Source organism: Pristis pectinata, chromosome 1 (assembly GCF_009764475.1).
Source record: "Pristis pectinata isolate sPriPec2 chromosome 1, sPriPec2.1.pri, whole genome shotgun sequence".
Lineage (NCBI taxonomy): Eukaryota > Metazoa > Chordata > Chondrichthyes > Rhinopristiformes > Pristidae > Pristis > Pristis pectinata.
The window spans coordinates 120,545,902-120,563,352 of NC_067405.1; the positions used below are offsets into that span (position 1 = coordinate 120,545,902).

General features: G+C 39.7%; 1 protein-coding gene across 2 annotated transcripts in view; it reads left to right on the forward strand.

The window, feature by feature from the left end:
* eml1 (EMAP like 1) overlaps nucleotides 1-15,712 on the forward strand; it is a 166,816-nt gene extending 151,104 nt beyond the window's left edge. For both annotated transcript variants that reach the window (XM_052022282.1, XM_052022272.1), the window contains exons 18-22: nucleotides 891-988; nucleotides 1,398-1,485; nucleotides 9,569-9,664; nucleotides 12,405-12,535; nucleotides 14,589-15,712. In XM_052022282.1, the coding sequence (XP_051878242.1) occupies nucleotides 891-988; nucleotides 1,398-1,485; nucleotides 9,569-9,664; nucleotides 12,405-12,535; nucleotides 14,589-14,714 (539 nt within the window). In that variant the 3' untranslated portion in view covers nucleotides 14,715-15,712. The remainder of the gene's footprint in view (nucleotides 1-890; nucleotides 989-1,397; nucleotides 1,486-9,568; nucleotides 9,665-12,404; nucleotides 12,536-14,588) is intronic.
* Nucleotides 15,713-17,451: the final 1,739 nt, after the last annotated feature.

Sequence of the window (17,451 nt, forward strand, 5' to 3'; positions counted from 1 at the left end):
TATTTCTTTGTTGACTCTTCCTATCATGGTGCTTTACCCATAAGGACTGAACATGCCACACTGCCAGACTCTCTACAATTGCTGTGGAGTTGTACAACAAATGGCTTATGAGTGACATATTCATTTAGGATAGGAACATGCTTCAAGTGGGATAAGCTACACCAGGCAGAGCTGAGAAATCTGAATATTCAGATTTCCAGAATGCCTTGTTTGTAATCATTGTTCTATCACTTAAGCTTTTGATTCTCTATCTACTGACGCTTGGCTGCATTTTACAAATCTTTTATTCATGACATATACTTTAAAAAAATAAGTTCTCACAACAACTTGGATCCAGATATTAACCTCCAAGCTATATGGCATTTTATATTGAGTTTCACAACATTTTATTTCGATCGTGGCTAGAATTGTTAATGAATGTTCTGTGCTACAGTATGCAACTCAGAAACAACAACAGAGCAGAAAATACCCTGACAGGTAGCATTTGTCTAAAGCTATGAGTGGAATTATATGAGTCATATTTAAATAAGGATATATATTTAGCCACATTTTTAACAAAATCTCGAAAATATTTTTTTCAAATCAGAAATGCAATTTAGGTAGGTTACCTCAGAGTCAGATAAAATTATGGTCATATTGCTGTCAAAATTATATCATTAACAATTTTGAGCTCATTTTCATTCAGGTATGTCCTCTTACAAATAAAAGTTGATTTTTGGGGTAGTAATATTTAATATTTCTGACTGGTATTCTTTTAGATTGTATAACGTCTACCTGTACCATTATAATTTATTTGTGTATTTTGAGAAGGATGCTGTATTCTTAATAATTACAAGCTTTAATTAGATTATCAGTGATTTATCCTACTTTGTGATTTGTTTTATTCTCAGAGGGAAATTATTTAGCTATTGGCTCTCATGATAATTATATCTACATCTACACAGTGAGTGAAAATGGCAGAAAATACAGTCGAGTTGGTAAATGCTCGGTAAGTTGCATTTAATCTAAATCAGGCATAATGTTTACTTATCCTATATTAGTGGCTTGCTAAACTATTGGACTTTGTTATCTTTGAAAGTGGGATAAGTAGAATGATGTTGGATTGGCCTCGGTCATAAAATGTTAGCAAAAATCAGAAGCATACAACAGGCAGCGGCTAAACATTAAAATTACACCAAATTTCTCAGCAACCTAATTAATTCAGTAGATAAAGGGTAAAGGGCTGTGATGACCGACCGGAACTTTTCTTCCGAAAACCAGGTGCAACAATTTTTTTAGACTGATACATATCCTTCCGTTGCATGCAATTTTAGAAACTGCTCCATAGAGCCAGTTATGTATAATCATAACTGTCTTACTATGTAATCCAGATAAATATCATTTCTTCCCCCACCTAGGGTCACTCCAGTTTTATCACACACCTTGACTGGTCGATTGATTCTCAGTATTTAATCTCTAATTCTGGTGACTATGAGATCCTATACTGTAAGTATTATATTTGTTTAATTCTAAATAAACATTAGTTTAATTTGCAACTTGCTTTTAAAGAACAATTTGTACCTATAGAAACCAAGATACTTTTCCCAACAATGTGTCAATCTTGAAATTCTGACCCTCATTTGCAACTCCCATCTATCATTGTAAACTCCTCACAACTCGCCAGGCTTTCTGCACTCCTCTAACTTTGGCCCCTTGTACAGCCCTATTTTTTTTATTGCTCCACCATTATTCCTTTAAACCAGTTGAGCCTTAAGCTCTGCAATCCCTCCTGTAAACATCTGCATGTCTCTCATTCCCCCTTTAACCAGCTCCTTTAAACCTACAAGATATCTCTTTATGCGACCTAATTTTTGTTTGATAACACTCCTTTGAAACACCTTTCAACGTTTGATAATATTAAAGGGACTATACAAATGCAAGTTTTTTTTATTCTTGAATGGTCTGTTTTAGGCTTTTATTTAATAATTCCTGTCACATATTCATGGGACATTTCCATAGCAGATAATTTCTTTGATGACTTGAGATGTGTCTTTATGGGTATTCATGTCCAGCATTAATAATTAGCTATCATTAATGGTTAAAGATACGCCTGGGGCCACATGGGCTGTCTGCAATATTTTTCTCTCTCTCCCTGTATCATATCATCAGACTGATGCTTAATATTTAATCTTATTAGATTTCTTTTATGGATAAATAATACAAAGAAACTAAATGATAGACAATGAAACAGTGCCAATGTTAGTCCTTCAAATTTACCTTATTATCAAGGTAGGACTAACTGGAAGTGGATTTGCAGGAACAAGTGATTTAATTCTTACCTGTCAGAGTGAGCCAGGGATCACTGCAATTTTAATTGTGGAACTCATTTATATGTTTTATTAATAATGTGATTCAGTCTAAAGATAGTAGAGGTGTCAATCATCCATGATTAAAGACTTAATAGGAGGAAATAATTACTGTGGAGAGTGATCAGGACCACTTGTCAACTGCATCTCCAGGATCCATCCATCACTAGACCAAAACAAATCATGTAGTATCCAATACCCCAAATAATTTCCTGGTTAATGAACTCACCTGGGCCTGAAAAGTATTTGTCTCTAACCATTTTGTACTTTTCAATAACGACAATGGTTTACTTTTGCACCATTTCTAGTGTGAAAATAGACATTCAAATTCCCCCCTTTGTCACACAAGTTTAGGTCTTGAGGGAGGACAAGGTGCCATTTAATCTGAGCACTCACTGTATACCTCAACCACTATGCAGAATAAATATTTATTACTGCACCCAGTAAGAATGGGATGCTGTTGGTAGGTCTTTTTGATGCATTCTTGGATCGTGATGATTGAAACCTTAACCTTTAATATCTTCCCTGACTGCCTTTGATAAAGTGATAGGCAGCTGTCCTTCAATTATATTATAATTCAAAATCCCAACCTATTAGGACTGTGCAACTTCATGGTATCATTGTAAGGCATAGCAGCTTCGGAGTCAGTGGTTACCCTTTGAGTGATAAGCAGGGTGGAAAGGTATAACGTATCTCCTGGAGTTCCCCTATCTATTCCTTGCCTTAAGTTTTGTGTTTTCTCTCATGTAGCCTTGCGACACCTATTCCTTTCTTTCTCCCTCCCTACTCCCCACCTGCCCTCTCTCTCTCTCCCCCCTCTCTTCCCCCTCTCTCTTTCCCCCCTCTCTCTTTCCCCTCTCTCTCTGTCTCTCTCCCCTCTCTCTCTCTCTCTCTCTCCCCCCTTCCCCCCCCTCTCTCTCTCCCCTGGTCTCTCTCCCTCCACTACCCCCCTCTCTCTCTGTCACTTCTGATCTTTTCTTTAGTCATCCCTAAATCCCCATATGCCATTCTTGTGGCCTCTCCAGGCTATTTGGTCACTGGCACTAAATGTTGGTGTAACATACCGTAGGTAAGTGCAACCAGTGGAGAGATGGAGGGAGCCAAGCTAGGGGAATTAACAGCATTGTCATAATGCTTTCAGAATCAATCAGATATAGCCAAAGAAAATTTCAAATATGTAAATAATAATAAAAAAGGATTTGTATAAAGTTTAGAGCAGTGGTCACAATTAAGAAGCATTCGGGTTGTCCAGGAGGAAGAGGAGCAAGTCACTAAAATATTGTAAAAAATCACTGTCCACGAATGCAAACAAATAACAGTTATTGAATGTACAAAATCCTTTGATATAGTAATTTGATAGAGCTCTTTACACAACAGGAGGCGTTCATGTCTCAGTGTTCATGAGACACAACATGGCTCATCAGAAGAAGGCAGCAGTAGCCAGGATCATGGCACTGTGAGTGGCTCTGCTGCACAGGAGGACAGGAAAAAGAGTGGCAGAGCTATAGTGGTAGGGGATTCCATGGTAAGGGGAATAGACAGCTTCTGTGGCTGTAAACGGGACTCCCAGTTGGTGTATTGCCTCCCAGGTGCAAGGGTCAGGGATGTCTCGGAGCGGCTGCAGGGCATTCTGGAAGGGGAGGGTGTACTGCCAGTTGTCGTGGTGCATTATAGGTACCAATGATATAGGAAAAAGGTGGGATGTCCTACAAGCCGAATTTAGGGAGCTAGGAGAAAGATTAAAAAATAGGACCTCAAAGGTAATAATCTCAGGATTATACACTGTGCCACGTGCTAGTCAGAATAGGAATAGCAGCATAGTTAGGATGAATATGTGGCTTGATCAGTGGTGCAGGAGCGAGGGTTTCAGATTCCTGGGGCATTGGAACCAGTTCTGGGGGAAGTGGGACCAGTACAAATTGGACGGTCTACACCTGGGCAGGACCAGGGTCAATATCCATGGGTGATTGTTTGCTAGTGCTGTTGGGGGGAGGTTTAAACTAATATGGCAGGGGGATGGGAATCCATGCAGAAAGACAGGGGGAAGCAAAGCAGAGACCAGAGCAAACGTTAGAAAAGAGAAAGGTAAGAGTGAAGTACAGGGAAGTCAAATGCAAAGGACACAAAAATTACTAGATTCTAAAAGGATAATGAGTGTAAGGTCACTTTATCTGAATGCCCGTAGTATTCGAAACAAGGTCAGTGAACTTGTGGCACAAATCAGTACAAAGGGATATGATTTAGTGTTCATTACAGAAATGTGGTTGCAGGGTGGAGAGGACTGGCAATTAAATATCCAAGGGTATCAGGTTATACAGAAGGATAGGCAGGAAGGTAAGGGAGGTGGGGTAGTGCTCTTAATGAGATCAGGGCAATAGTGAGAGACGATATAAGGTCTAATGAGCAGAATGTTGAGTCCATCTGGGTAGAGATTAGAAATAGTAAAGGGAAAAAAATCACTGGTGGGAGCTGTTTATAGGCTACTAAATAATAACATTACACTGGCACAGGCAATAAACCAAGAAATATTTGATGCATGTAAGAATGGAACAGCAGTTGCCATGGGGAACTTTAACTTCCACATAGATTGGGCAAATCAAGTTGGTCGAGGCAGTCTTGAGGAGGATTTCATAGAATGCATCCGAGATAGTTTTCTTGAACAGCATGTTAGTGAACCTGCAAGGGAAAATGCTATCTTACATCTGGTCCTGTCTTAAATATGAGGAAGTTTGGAGTCCATTTATTCAGGATTTCCATATGATATAAGCTGACCTTTTTCAGATCCCTTTCAATAACCCTTGAATACAGAGGAGCGGAGTTAATGACATAATAATGTTTTTTTTAATTGAAGAAATATCAGTCCAGTTTTTTTTTTGAAGTTTTTGGTTTCTTTTGGTTTATTATTAATTTTTTTTGATTTGGGGGTTCTTTTCTCATATAATTAAATCTCTTTTCCATTTTCCTTTTGTATTATGTTCACTTAATAAGAGAGCGAGAGGTCTAGATTACTTATGTTTTACTCCTTGTGATTATATATATTAACTGTTATGATCGTTATCCTGATCTCTTTGCACCATATGTATAATTATTAATGTTATATATATTAATTTGTACTAATTTGAAAATTAATAAAAAGATTGAAAAGAAAAAAGATCTGGCCTTGTGCAATGAGACAGATAAGATCAATGATCTTGTAGTTAGGGATCCTCTTGGAAAGAGTGATCATAGTATGATTGAATTTCTTATACAAATGAAGGGTGCAAATGTTCAATCTATTATGCCTAAACAAGGGAGACTACAATGGGATGATGAAGGAGTTGGCAAACGTAAACTGGAAACACAGGTTATGTGGTGGGACAGTTGAGGAACAGTGGAAGACTTTCAAGGAGATTTTTCACAGTGCTCAACAAAAGTATATTCCAGTTAAAAGTAAGGGTGGGGAGAGCCAGCCTTGGATAACTAAGGAAATAAGAGAAGGCATCAAGCTAAAAGCTCATGCATGCAAAGTCGCCAAGAGTAGTGGGAAACTGGAAGATTGGGAAAACTTTAAAAAGTAACAAAGAACCACTAAGCAAGCATTAAGGAAAGGGAAGATAGATTATGAAAGTAAACTCCCACAAAATATAAAAACAGATAGTAAAAGTTTTTATAATTATATAAAGCAGAAAAGGGTGGCTAAAGTGAATGGGAAGATGAGAAGGGGGAATTAATATTGAGTAATGTGGAAATGGCTGAGGCCTTGAACGATTATTTTGTGTCGGTCTTCATGACGGAGGCCACGTCTAATGTGCCAAAGAGATAATGTTATGGATGCAATAGGAGGTGAGGACCTCGATATAATCGGTGTCACTAAAGAGGTAGTGATGAGCAAACTAGTGGGCCTAAAGGTAGATAAGTCCCCAGGTCCTGATGGGATGCATCCAAGGGTACTGAAAGAAATGCTGAAGTTATAGCAGAGACTTTTGTGATAATTTACCAAAATTCTCTGGATTCTGGGCAGGTCTCAGCAGATTGGAAGACAGCAAATGCCATGCCACTATTTAAAAAAAGGTGTAGGCGAAAGACAGGTAACTATAGGCCAGTTAGCTTAATGTCTGTAGTCGGGAAAACGCTTGAAGCTATCGTTAAGGAAGAAATAACGAGACATCTGGATAGAAGTGGTTCCATCAGGCAAATGCAGCATGGATTCAGGAAGGGCAGGTCCTGTTTGACAAACTTATTGGAGTTCTTTGAGGATATATTGAGTGTAGTGGAATAGGTGGATGTTGTATACTTGGATTTCCAGAAGGTGTTTGTTAAGGTGCCACATCAAAGACTTTTTCAGTAAGATAAGGATGCATGGAGTTGGGGGTAATGTATTAGCATGGATAGAGGATTGGTTAACCAACAGAAGGCAGAAAGTTGGGATAAATGGGTGTTCCTCTGGTGCTGCAGGGGTTAGTGTTGGGCCTGCAACTGTTCACAATATACATTAACTATTTGGAAGAGGGGACCAAGTGTAGCGTATCTAAGTTTGCTGATGACACTAAATTGAGTGGAAAAGCAAATTGTGCAGAGGATGTGGAGAGTCTACAGAGAGATATAGATTGGTTAAATGAGTGGGCAAGGGTCTGGCAGATGGCGTACAATGTTGGTAAATGCAAAGTCATCCACTTTTGAAGGAAAAATAGGAGATCAGATTATTATTTAAATGGTGAATGATTGCAGCATGCCGTTGTGAAGAGGGACTTGGGAGAGCTTGTGCATGAATCGCAAAAGATTGGTTTGCAGGTGCAACAGGTTATCAAGAAGGCAAATGGAATGCTGGCCTTCATTAAGAGGGATTGAATTTAAGAGCAGGGAGGTCATGCCGCAGCTGTACAGGGTACTGGTGAGGCCACACCTGGAGTACTGCATGCGGTTCAGGTCTCCTTACTTGAGGAGAGATATACTGGTTTTGGAGGCGATGCAGAGGAGGTTCTCCAGGCTGATTCCGGAGATGAGGGGGTTAGCCTATGAGGAGAGATTGAGTCGCCTTGGACTATATTCGTGGAATTCAGAAGAATGAGGGGAATCTTATAGAAACATACAAAATTATGAAAAGGAAAAATAAGATAGAGGCAGGAAGGTTGTTTCCACTGGCAGGTGAGACTAGAACCGGGGACATAGCCTCAAGATTCAGGGGAATAGATTTAGGATGGAGATGAGGAGAAGCTGCTTTTCCCAGAGAGTAATGAATCTGTGGAATTCTCTGCCCAAGGAAGCAGTAGAGGCTACCTCATTAAATATATTTAAGATACAGTTAGAAAGATTTTTGCATAGTAGGGGTTATGGGGAAAAGGCAGATAGGTGGATCTGAGTCCACGGCCAGATCAGCCATGATCTTATTGAATGGCAGAGTAGGCTCGATGGGCCAGATGACCTATTTCTTGTGTTCTTATGTTACTAATAAGCTCTAACAAAGTTTCTTGGTTCAACTCAAAAGATTGTATGCAACTGCAGTAAGTTACAGAATAAAGTGGAAAGTTTAATTAGAGCATCCCCTAATGGCATCCAAAGAAAATGTCACAGTTAAGCAAACCTCTTAACATGGAATTCTCTAAAACATTTATGTAATGGTTTCAATTGAATATGTAACTCAGAAATTTCCAGGAATATATTAGCCTGGGTTTTGAAGTCAGTGGTAAAGGAATATTTCTCACTGTTTATCAAGCTTTTGACTACCTGCTGGCTTTCCGTGGGCTTTACAGCAGTAACTTAAGATATTGGGTAGGACCTTTAAATACCTTTTTACATTTACAACCCAGCCAATCCAAGCCCACTTGATTTTAGGGTTCTAAAATTTTTCTCTAAGAAGATTTTTTAACCTGATTTGTTGAAGAAACATGCTGTTACAGGGCAAGCAATGTAAAAATATTAAAAATCTCAAATCTAACCCTAACGCTCTGCCAAACCACTCTCATCTAATATTAAACAATTTCCTCCCAGGAGAGGTTTGGCCTTTTAATTATTCTAATGAAGGTGTCTACCTCATATTTTCTTTCTGTTTCAACTTCAACTCTGACCGGCTGGATTTCCTGTGCTTCAGGAAACGTGGTGGCTTGAGGAAGTCATAGAGTTTTACAGCACGGAAACAGACCCTTTGGCCCAACTCGGCTACACTGACTAAGGTGTCTACCGGAGCTTGTCCCATTTGCCTGTCTTTGGCCTATATCCCTCTAAGCCTTTTCTATCCACGTACATTGTAATTGTAACTGCCTCCACAGCTTCCCCTAGCAGCTTATTCCATATGCCCAGCACCCTCTGCATGAAAAACCTGCCCCTCGGGTCCCTTTTAAATCTTTCCCCTCTCACCTTAAACCTAAACCCTCCAGTTTTAGTCTCCCTGGGAAAAAGACTGTAACCATTCACTTTATCAATGCCCCTCATAATTTTATAAGGTCACCCCCTCAGCCTCCTACACTGCAGGAAAAAAGTCACAGCCTATCCACCCTCTCCTTATAACTCAACCCTTCCAGTCCTGGTGACTTCCTTGTGAATCTTTTCTACATCCTTTCCAGCTTAATGACATCCTTCCTATAGCTGGGATGCACACAAGAAGGGCTGCTGTGTGGGTCAGGAGATACAAGAGTAGTTCTCTGTGGCCTCCATGCTTACCACTTAACACCCTCCAAGGTAACAGATCTTCTTGGGTCAGACCCAGCCCTTGGGCTGTCACTAAGCCAACTACAGAATTCCTTCCTGCTTTTGTAGCGTGGCCTCATCCAGAACATTTCCTGCACAATGGGAACCAAAGCTGCCAATCAGAACAGGTTCCAGGAAGAATAGTAGACTCAAAATTCCTTGGCACATGGAAGAAACCTGAATTTAATTTATCATAAAAGCAAGCACAACTCAATCTCATCCCATTCACACCAACCCTCTCCCAAATCACCACCCTGGATAATCACATTCCAGGAAAAATCAGGACCAAAGAACCTGTATCAAAGAGAACATTATCTAGCAGACTATGGCAGAGGTTTACATGTATTCTAATCTGGATGGTATTTTCAAATGGAATTGTATGTTTAAAAGACATATTGTGAAACAAAGGATACCAATCAATTGTGATGCCAGACCTCTAAGTATGGTCGGTGTCTTGAACTTATTGTTTCTTGGCTCAAAATGACTGCATCAAATCTGGGGCATAGAGGGTGTAATGCTATTCACTCCTGTGTGCTGAATTCTCTGTTCTTCATCTGCAGGGATGCCTTCAGCTTGCAAGCAAGTAGTGAGTGTTGAAAATGTCAGGGACGTTGAATGGGCCACTTACACCTGCACATTAGGGTTTCATGTATTTGGTAAGTATCCAGCATCATTCCTACATTTTATGTGAAGACTTAAAATTTCAATGACCCATATTACTGAAAGAAATAATCCTTTCTTCATGAATGCTTAAGGTGCAAGCTGGTGCTCTGGAAGTATAGGCTGTCTGAGGCTGTGGGAGTGCAGGGTTGGTAATGCTCTGGGAGTGCAGGGTTGGTAATGCTCTGGGAGTGCAGGGTGTGCAATGCTCTGGAAGTGCAGGGTTGGTAATGCTCTGGGAGTGCAGGATGTGCAATGCTGTGGGAGTGCAGGGTGTGCAATGCTCTGGGAGTGCAGGGTTTTTAATGCTCTAGGAGTGCAGGGTAAGTAATGCTCTGGGAGTGCAGGTTGTGTAATGCTGTGGGAGTGCAGGGTGTGCAATGCTGTGGGAGTGCAGGGTTTTTAATGCTCTGGGAGTGCAGGGTGCATAATGCTCTGGGAGTCTTATGAGCTCTAAATGCCAGTTTGCATTCCCAAGCTGTTATTCTGAGTTTAGAGACCAGCTTGAAAATGCTTAGACTCATTCCTGTTGAGGAATGACTATTTGTAATCACTCAGGTGAATTGGAAGGTCATGAACTGATAGATTAATCTCTCTCCAAGAAAGGAGGGAGCCATCAAATACTGCAATATTGCTGCACCATAAGTTCCAAAGTGGCACTTACTTTGGGTTTCTTTGTTATACTCACTGTACTAAATTCCCATGGGACAATGAAGCAGTTGGTAAATTGGTTTATTATTGTCACATGTATTAAGGTACAGTGAAGAGACTGTTCTGCATGCCATCCATACAGATCATTTCATTACAACAGTGCATTGAGGAAGTACAATGGAAAACAATAACAGAACATAGAATAAAGTGATACAGTTACAGAGAAGGTGCAGTGCAGGCAGACAATAAGGTACAAGGACATAACACGGTAGATTGTGACTCGTTTCGAACACTTATATTCAATATTCAAATAAAGACATGCATAACTGAAATGTCAAAAATCACAATTACTTGAGGTATACATACATTCATATTAGAGGTACCATGGCACAGTTGTTAGATCACTGGATTAGACTTTGAGGCCCGGTCCATTGATCCAGAGGCAGAGTTTGAACAAACCAAGGCAGATAAAGAATTAAATTCAAATATTTAAATATATTTGGAACAAAAAGATGGTCTGGCCTATAGATTATTCCAGACCTACCAATGTGGTTGACTACCCTCTGAAATGGCCAAGCAAATCATTTAGTTCAAGGAGCAGTTAGGAATAGCATTAAATACTGGCTTTGCCATTGATATCATTGTCCCATTAACAGTTCACTCATTTCTACAAAATATTTTAACCACCATTAAAAAATTAAATGGGGCATGGTGGTGGTGCAGCTGTTAAATTACCAGATTAGTAATCCAGAGGACAGGACTAATAATCCAGAGACTTCAAATTCAAAACCCATCATGGCTGCTGTGGAATTTAAATTCAGCTAATAATCTGGAATTTGTAAAAACAACTAGTCTTAGTAACGATGGCCATAAAATAAAACCTGCCAGGTTGTCAGGGAAAGACCTGTTTGTGCTTACCTATATGCCACTTCAGACCCACCCATGTGATTGACTCTTAAACATCCTCTGAAATGACCTGCAGACCACTCAGTTGTATCATTAATACTGTGCTAAAAAAGAAGAAAAAATGGAAAAAAAAATACCAGAAGGATTAGAGTTTCAAGAAGCTGACTCACCAACAGCATCTCAGAGGCATTTAGGGATGGGCAATAAATGCTAGCCTTGCCCGTGATGCCCAGATTCATGAAATTGAATACATAAAAATAACTTCTGTTCAATTTTATGTTTACTTTTCTATAACACTGTTTGAGGAATATTGGGTATGGCAGTATAAAATGTTCATCTTCTACGGTACTCCCACTGGAATTACATCTTTTTCAATGTGATATGTGGGACCACAGCTTTTGGTACAAACTGAATTACAGAATACGATCCAAAAACACTAAAAAAAAATCCTGAAACCCATGGGACAGGGGAGTGCAACATGGACATATGAACATGAGATATATGTGAATAAAACTATGATGTTTGAAAGATGAATTCAAAGCAAAATTGATTTTATTCGGTTCCCTTAAAATAAAACCTTGACTTTATTCAGTGTTTTTTTTTAATCTGTATTTTGTCTTCTGAATATTTTATTGGTTAACACTTCGCCTCTTTGATTCTGTATTTCACTCTTTCATCCTTTTAGAACATAGAACACTACAGCACAGTACAGGCCCTTTGGCCCACAATGTTCGAATATAGTAGCCTTTTCTGGAATATATTGGCTTTTCACCAAATGTACCCTTTATCACTCAGTCATTCACTCCATAATTTTCTACTAAAATGTATCACCAGAAACCCAACTTGATTGGCGTCTGCCAAAGCATAGTTTTGATCTGTAAATAGTTGTACCTCTGAGGTAATAGTGTGCATGTTGGTGAACCTTGCACAATCGGACAGTATCCAATCACAGTCACTGGGACCTCACCAGAGAGTATGTGGTGTGACTTTGAGCAAAAAATCTTCAGCATCTGGAACCCAACTCACTTATATACGTACTTCATGTTGGGACTTTCTGGCTTAATAAAATCATACATGAGCATTAAATACCAAATGTGAATTTGGATCTTTCTATCCTTATTCTAACTTCCAATGATTTTCTTGCAGTTGAATGCAGATAATGTATCTTTTGTGTTGCAGGGGTTTGGCCTGAGGGATCAGATGGAACAGACATCAATGCCATATGCAGATCCAATGATAAAAAACTTCTATCTACAGGCGATGACTTTGGCAAAGTACACCTGTTTTCATGTCCATGTTCACAGGCCAGGGTATGATATGAGTTATTAATGTTTTTTTGATGTTTACCTATCTTCTAAGACTTTCTCTATCCTCTGTAAAACTTTGCCACTGTTCTTTGAGTCATATCCCATGATGCTTATACACACTTCTCAGAGGCCATTAAAGCATAGAAGTAAAAGCTGGAAGAGTTGGCCACAAAGCTGCACCAATCCACTTCTTTCAATAAGGTCATGGCAAATTGCTGACCTTAGCCCGAAATTCCTACCTGATTTCCAACAAGTCCAAAATCATTTCAGTCTCATCCAAGACTATATTCCCAGACTATATATCCCTAGTCCTTGAAGTAGAGATTTCCAAACACTCTGAATGGAGAAATTTTGCTTCACCTCTGTCCTAAAAGGCCAACCATTTGGGACTATCTCACTCGGTCTAAATTCTCCAGCCAGGGAAATAGCTTCTCAGCATCTTCCACCAAGTAAGTCCCTTTCAGAGCCTTCTATTTCAATGAGGTAAGTGTAGGAAATATTACCCCCAGGGCTCTGGATATTATATATGTGCTGCCTTGTTTTTCCTTGTCAGATACTGAACAGCCTGGCTAGGATTTTGCATTTGTAAGGGCTGTCCTGTCCACATCACTTTATGCACTATAACCTCTTGAGAACTAAAACTACCACTGTCTAAGATGTTGTATTAATTTAAAAAGGAAACGTACTGTACTAGATATACAGGGTGTTTTTAAAAGAAGTAATAGATAAGGAGAAAAAGACATTTATTACAACAGGACCACCCCTGCCAGAGTTTGTGAAGCCTTTGTAGGGTCCCCTCATTACCACTGGAACATATGGCTCAAACATACATGTGCAGGCACTTCTCCGGTGCCCACCAAGCCAATGGGTATGTAAATTCTAACACCTGTGAGAAAGATCACCAACTCACCTGCACTCGACCACCCCTTCAGTAACCCAGCCATGTGCTGAGTGTCAAGTAAGCCTCAGATTATCTGACGATGAGAGATCCTGCCCCAGTTCATTGCTCTTGGAAGTCAGAGACAGTTTGCCTCTTAAACATAGACAGGAAGCTCCAAGAAATGCAGCACAGCAGAAACTGCAATTTTCTGGAGCATCTTGCTGGAACAGTGGTGAGTTTTTGAGGGCAGTTCCACTCTTTAGCCTGTGAAACATTAGGTCTCTTTTCTATGGTATTTCTTTCTTTGCCTGGTGCTTTTCAATGTTGGCAGTTCTTTTCCTAGCATGCCCATATATATTCATGCATTTTACATTATTTTTGAAGAGGTCTGGCTTCAAAACTCCTTTGAAACTGAGGAGTTGGAGGTAGCCCTGAAATGAACACTATAGATTTAAAGAGGGATGTTTCAATGGATCAGATTGCATGTTCTAAGGCCAAGAATTAATCAGATCGTTTGGTCTTTGTACCTTCTGGATGGACAACAGTGACTAGTGATAAATGTGATAGATGGTTTGGAAAGGTTTCAGCTGGGGAGAAATAGATGGCAAGAATTTCTCAGACTGAACAATGGAAGGCACTTAACGCATGCAGCCCAACTTTATGAAGTAAATATAATGGCAGTTTGCAGACTCTAGGCAAATCTCATATGAGTGGGGGTCTTGGGACCTGATATCACATGATTAGGCCTTAAGGAGTGTGTTTAATTAAGGTTGGCATGGGGGAGGGAGGGAGAGATTGGGGGGATGGAAAGATTAGGTAGGGGGAGAAAGAAATTAGGCAGGAGGAAGGAGAGATTGGGGGGGAGAGATGGGGAGCAGAGGGAGGGGGTGTTGGTGGTGTGGTGGTGCATTTGTTCATTGTGTGTTAGACAGAGAGATGCGAGGTTTTCTGAATATAGGAAGAAGTGTCCTCTGGCTTGAATTATCAAAAGTTGTGTGCATCATTAATTGAAATCAGTCTGTTCAGGATTGGAATGAGTTTGGTCTTTGTCACAACTTGACCCTAAATAACAGCATGCAACTGTTTATACACAAAGAGGTAACAATTTCCTTTTTGTGCATATTTGATGCACAGTGTGACAATTAAACAGAAAAAGAATTTTTGTTTAATTTGCAGGCTCCAGGCCACACATATGGAGGACACAGCAGTCATGTGACCAGTGTGAGCTTTCTGTACGATGACAGTCAGCTAATCTCCACTGGTGGGAAGGACATGAGTGTCATGCAGTGGAAAGTCATTTAAACTGACCTCCTTTGGACAGCAAATGTAACAAATATGGAATAATATTTGCCAGATGTTAAAACTGCAACTAAAAAACGAGAGAAGTTCCTGCACTTTTACAGGCCATGATTTGACATTTCTGTTGAATGTCAAAGATTTTATTTAAACCTCAGGAAAATCAAGCCTCTGCAAGGTTACTGGTGCATGGTGTGGTAATGACTGTGTAACAGTTTTGACAGTCATTCCAGAAAACAGACTTGCTCCTGGCCTCTACAGGCTCCAATATATTTCTGTGTGGTGAAGTGAGGGTACACTTACGCTAATGTGCAGTATTGTTTATACATTTACTCTAGAGTAATGTCCATGAATACAACCTTTCCTTTTAATTGGTGAGAATAAGCTGTAATAAACTGTTTACTATCAATACTGTATGCACTAAATTTCCTGTATTGACAGCCTTTCATAAACATACTGTATAATGTGTCTTAAACCTATGTTGCGGTTTGTATCTAATTGTTGATCTGTTACTAAAGCATGGGGAAACTTGACGTTCAGTTGTCAAATTGGTGCAAGCTGCTGTGTGTTTTCTTCCCCCATCCCTAAAAGGAGCCACAGTCTTGATGATCACAGTAGTTTATTTGCAGAACCACTGACTAATGCACTCTAAGCCTGCAGAGGCAGTTCAGAGAGAACGAGCCTACACTTCTACGAGTGTGCAACTTCTACTCCACCTCTGCAATCCTCTCCCCTCACCCTATTCCCTTCCCAACAGTATGTTGTGTGCATGGAAATGTCCCCATCGTAAACAAAGCTGACTGCTTGCAAGGAAATATGCAGGCAGGTGTTAAACAGAGCTGGTGAAACAGCTCGCACTTTCACAAGATTGAAACATGTGGTTTACATTTGAAATGTATGTAGAGATTTTTTTAAATGAAAGTTATTGGTACATTCTTTTAACACTAAAGTTCAAAGGCTTGTTCTGTGACTCATCATCAATAAATTAAAATTGTTGAAAGGTATCATTGTGACTAGGCGTCTGCACTTTTCTAACCTACACAAGATGAACAATATTGAGAATGAATTTCAGTTTAAAGATTTATTGCTTGTGATTTTGTTGCGCATTTTGCAAATATTTGCAAAAATATTCATCTAACACACAGCAAATTCATCAAATTTACTTGTTATTTACATCCTATATTTAACTTCAGTTGGAATAAATGCAGAAAGTGACCTCCATGTTTTTATGGAGACAAGGATACCATGTGAAGATGGGAGCAGAAACCATTGGAGACAATATATTCTCGTATAATAAATAGGATTGGATGGGAAGGAGACTGTGAAAATGAGAGAGTAGTATTTCAGTGGTATTTCTCCAAACTCCATCAATGGAAACCCCAGGGATATGGCGCAGTGGTTTATGCAGGTACGCGGGATTTGCTTATCTGCCCCCAGATTTATAATGGGAGGTCAGGACAACAAGTCCTGAAGGAAATTTTGCCCCACAGGTACTTAACCAGAGTATGGGATTGACAATACCCGAGGCAGTAACTAAGTCAGGATGTGGCTACAGACATTGTATTTTTTATTTTGAGACTAATGCAGTCCTATTGTGGTAGAAAGAATGGAAGGCCAATAATGAGGTTTCAATCAGGGAATGGTGGCAGCAATCAGATATATTTTAAAGCAACAATATAATCCAGGACATTAGAGAGAAAGAGAAGGTTGGAATGAGGTGGTTGAGAATCAGGAGATCCAAGTTGGTTTTGTATGAACAGTGGATTGATGTTGAACTTTGATTTGATTGTTTGAATCCAGACAATCAATAGCACTGCTTTTTTCACTTCGATATCACCACCAACCGCACTCCTGCAAAAGCTCATTTAATATTCCACACCTCATTCATAACATTTTTACCTTCAGAAGTGATTTTTCTAACAGTGTTCCAACTGCATTCTCTTGTTCTACTCTATATAAATTTTAGATCCAGAATTCTGCCACCTGTGTCATGACTCCCCTTAAGTTTATCACTCCTGTGCTCACAGACCCAAATTGTGTGCTGGTTAAACTATGCCTCATTTTGAAAAAAATTACCCTCATTTTGAAATCCCTCCTCAGTCTCTTTTTTGCATATTTCTGTAATTTCCTTAAACCCTTCAACACCCTGAGCCATCTGCATTTCTCCAACTTTGTCCCCTTGGGTTTCCTTAAAGTTCACTGTTGCTGGCCCTGAGCTTTGGAATCCCCTTCCCCTCTATTTTGTCCCTTTGAGACGCTCCATAAAACATGCCTCTATGACCAAATGTCTACCCCAACATCTGCTTACCTAACTTAGTGATAATACTTCTGAGAAGCACCTTGGGAACATCATCTACGTATACATTGTTGTTGACAGTTTTGAAGGATACAAGGCCATGCTGGATGATGGAAGAAAGGAGACTGGTTAGTGGAGCAGCACATAGGCAAAATTAGTTGATAGAGAGCTGGAAAGAAAGAAAACTTGAAGTAAAGCAGGACAGAGAAAGAGAAGCATCAGAGGTTGCAGAACTTAAAGCCTTCACTACACCAGGCAAACTTTGCATATTGCAGCTGGTTTACTATGAAACCACAGGTGTACTATCCTTGATCTTCCTTTATCAGTGCTGTTGGGTGAAATTTTCAATTGTTGGGCCATTCAGCTTTTGCACCAATACAATATGTGATGTAATATATACTCTATTGAAAGCTGATTGTCAATGCCTACTTAATAGCAATAATATTT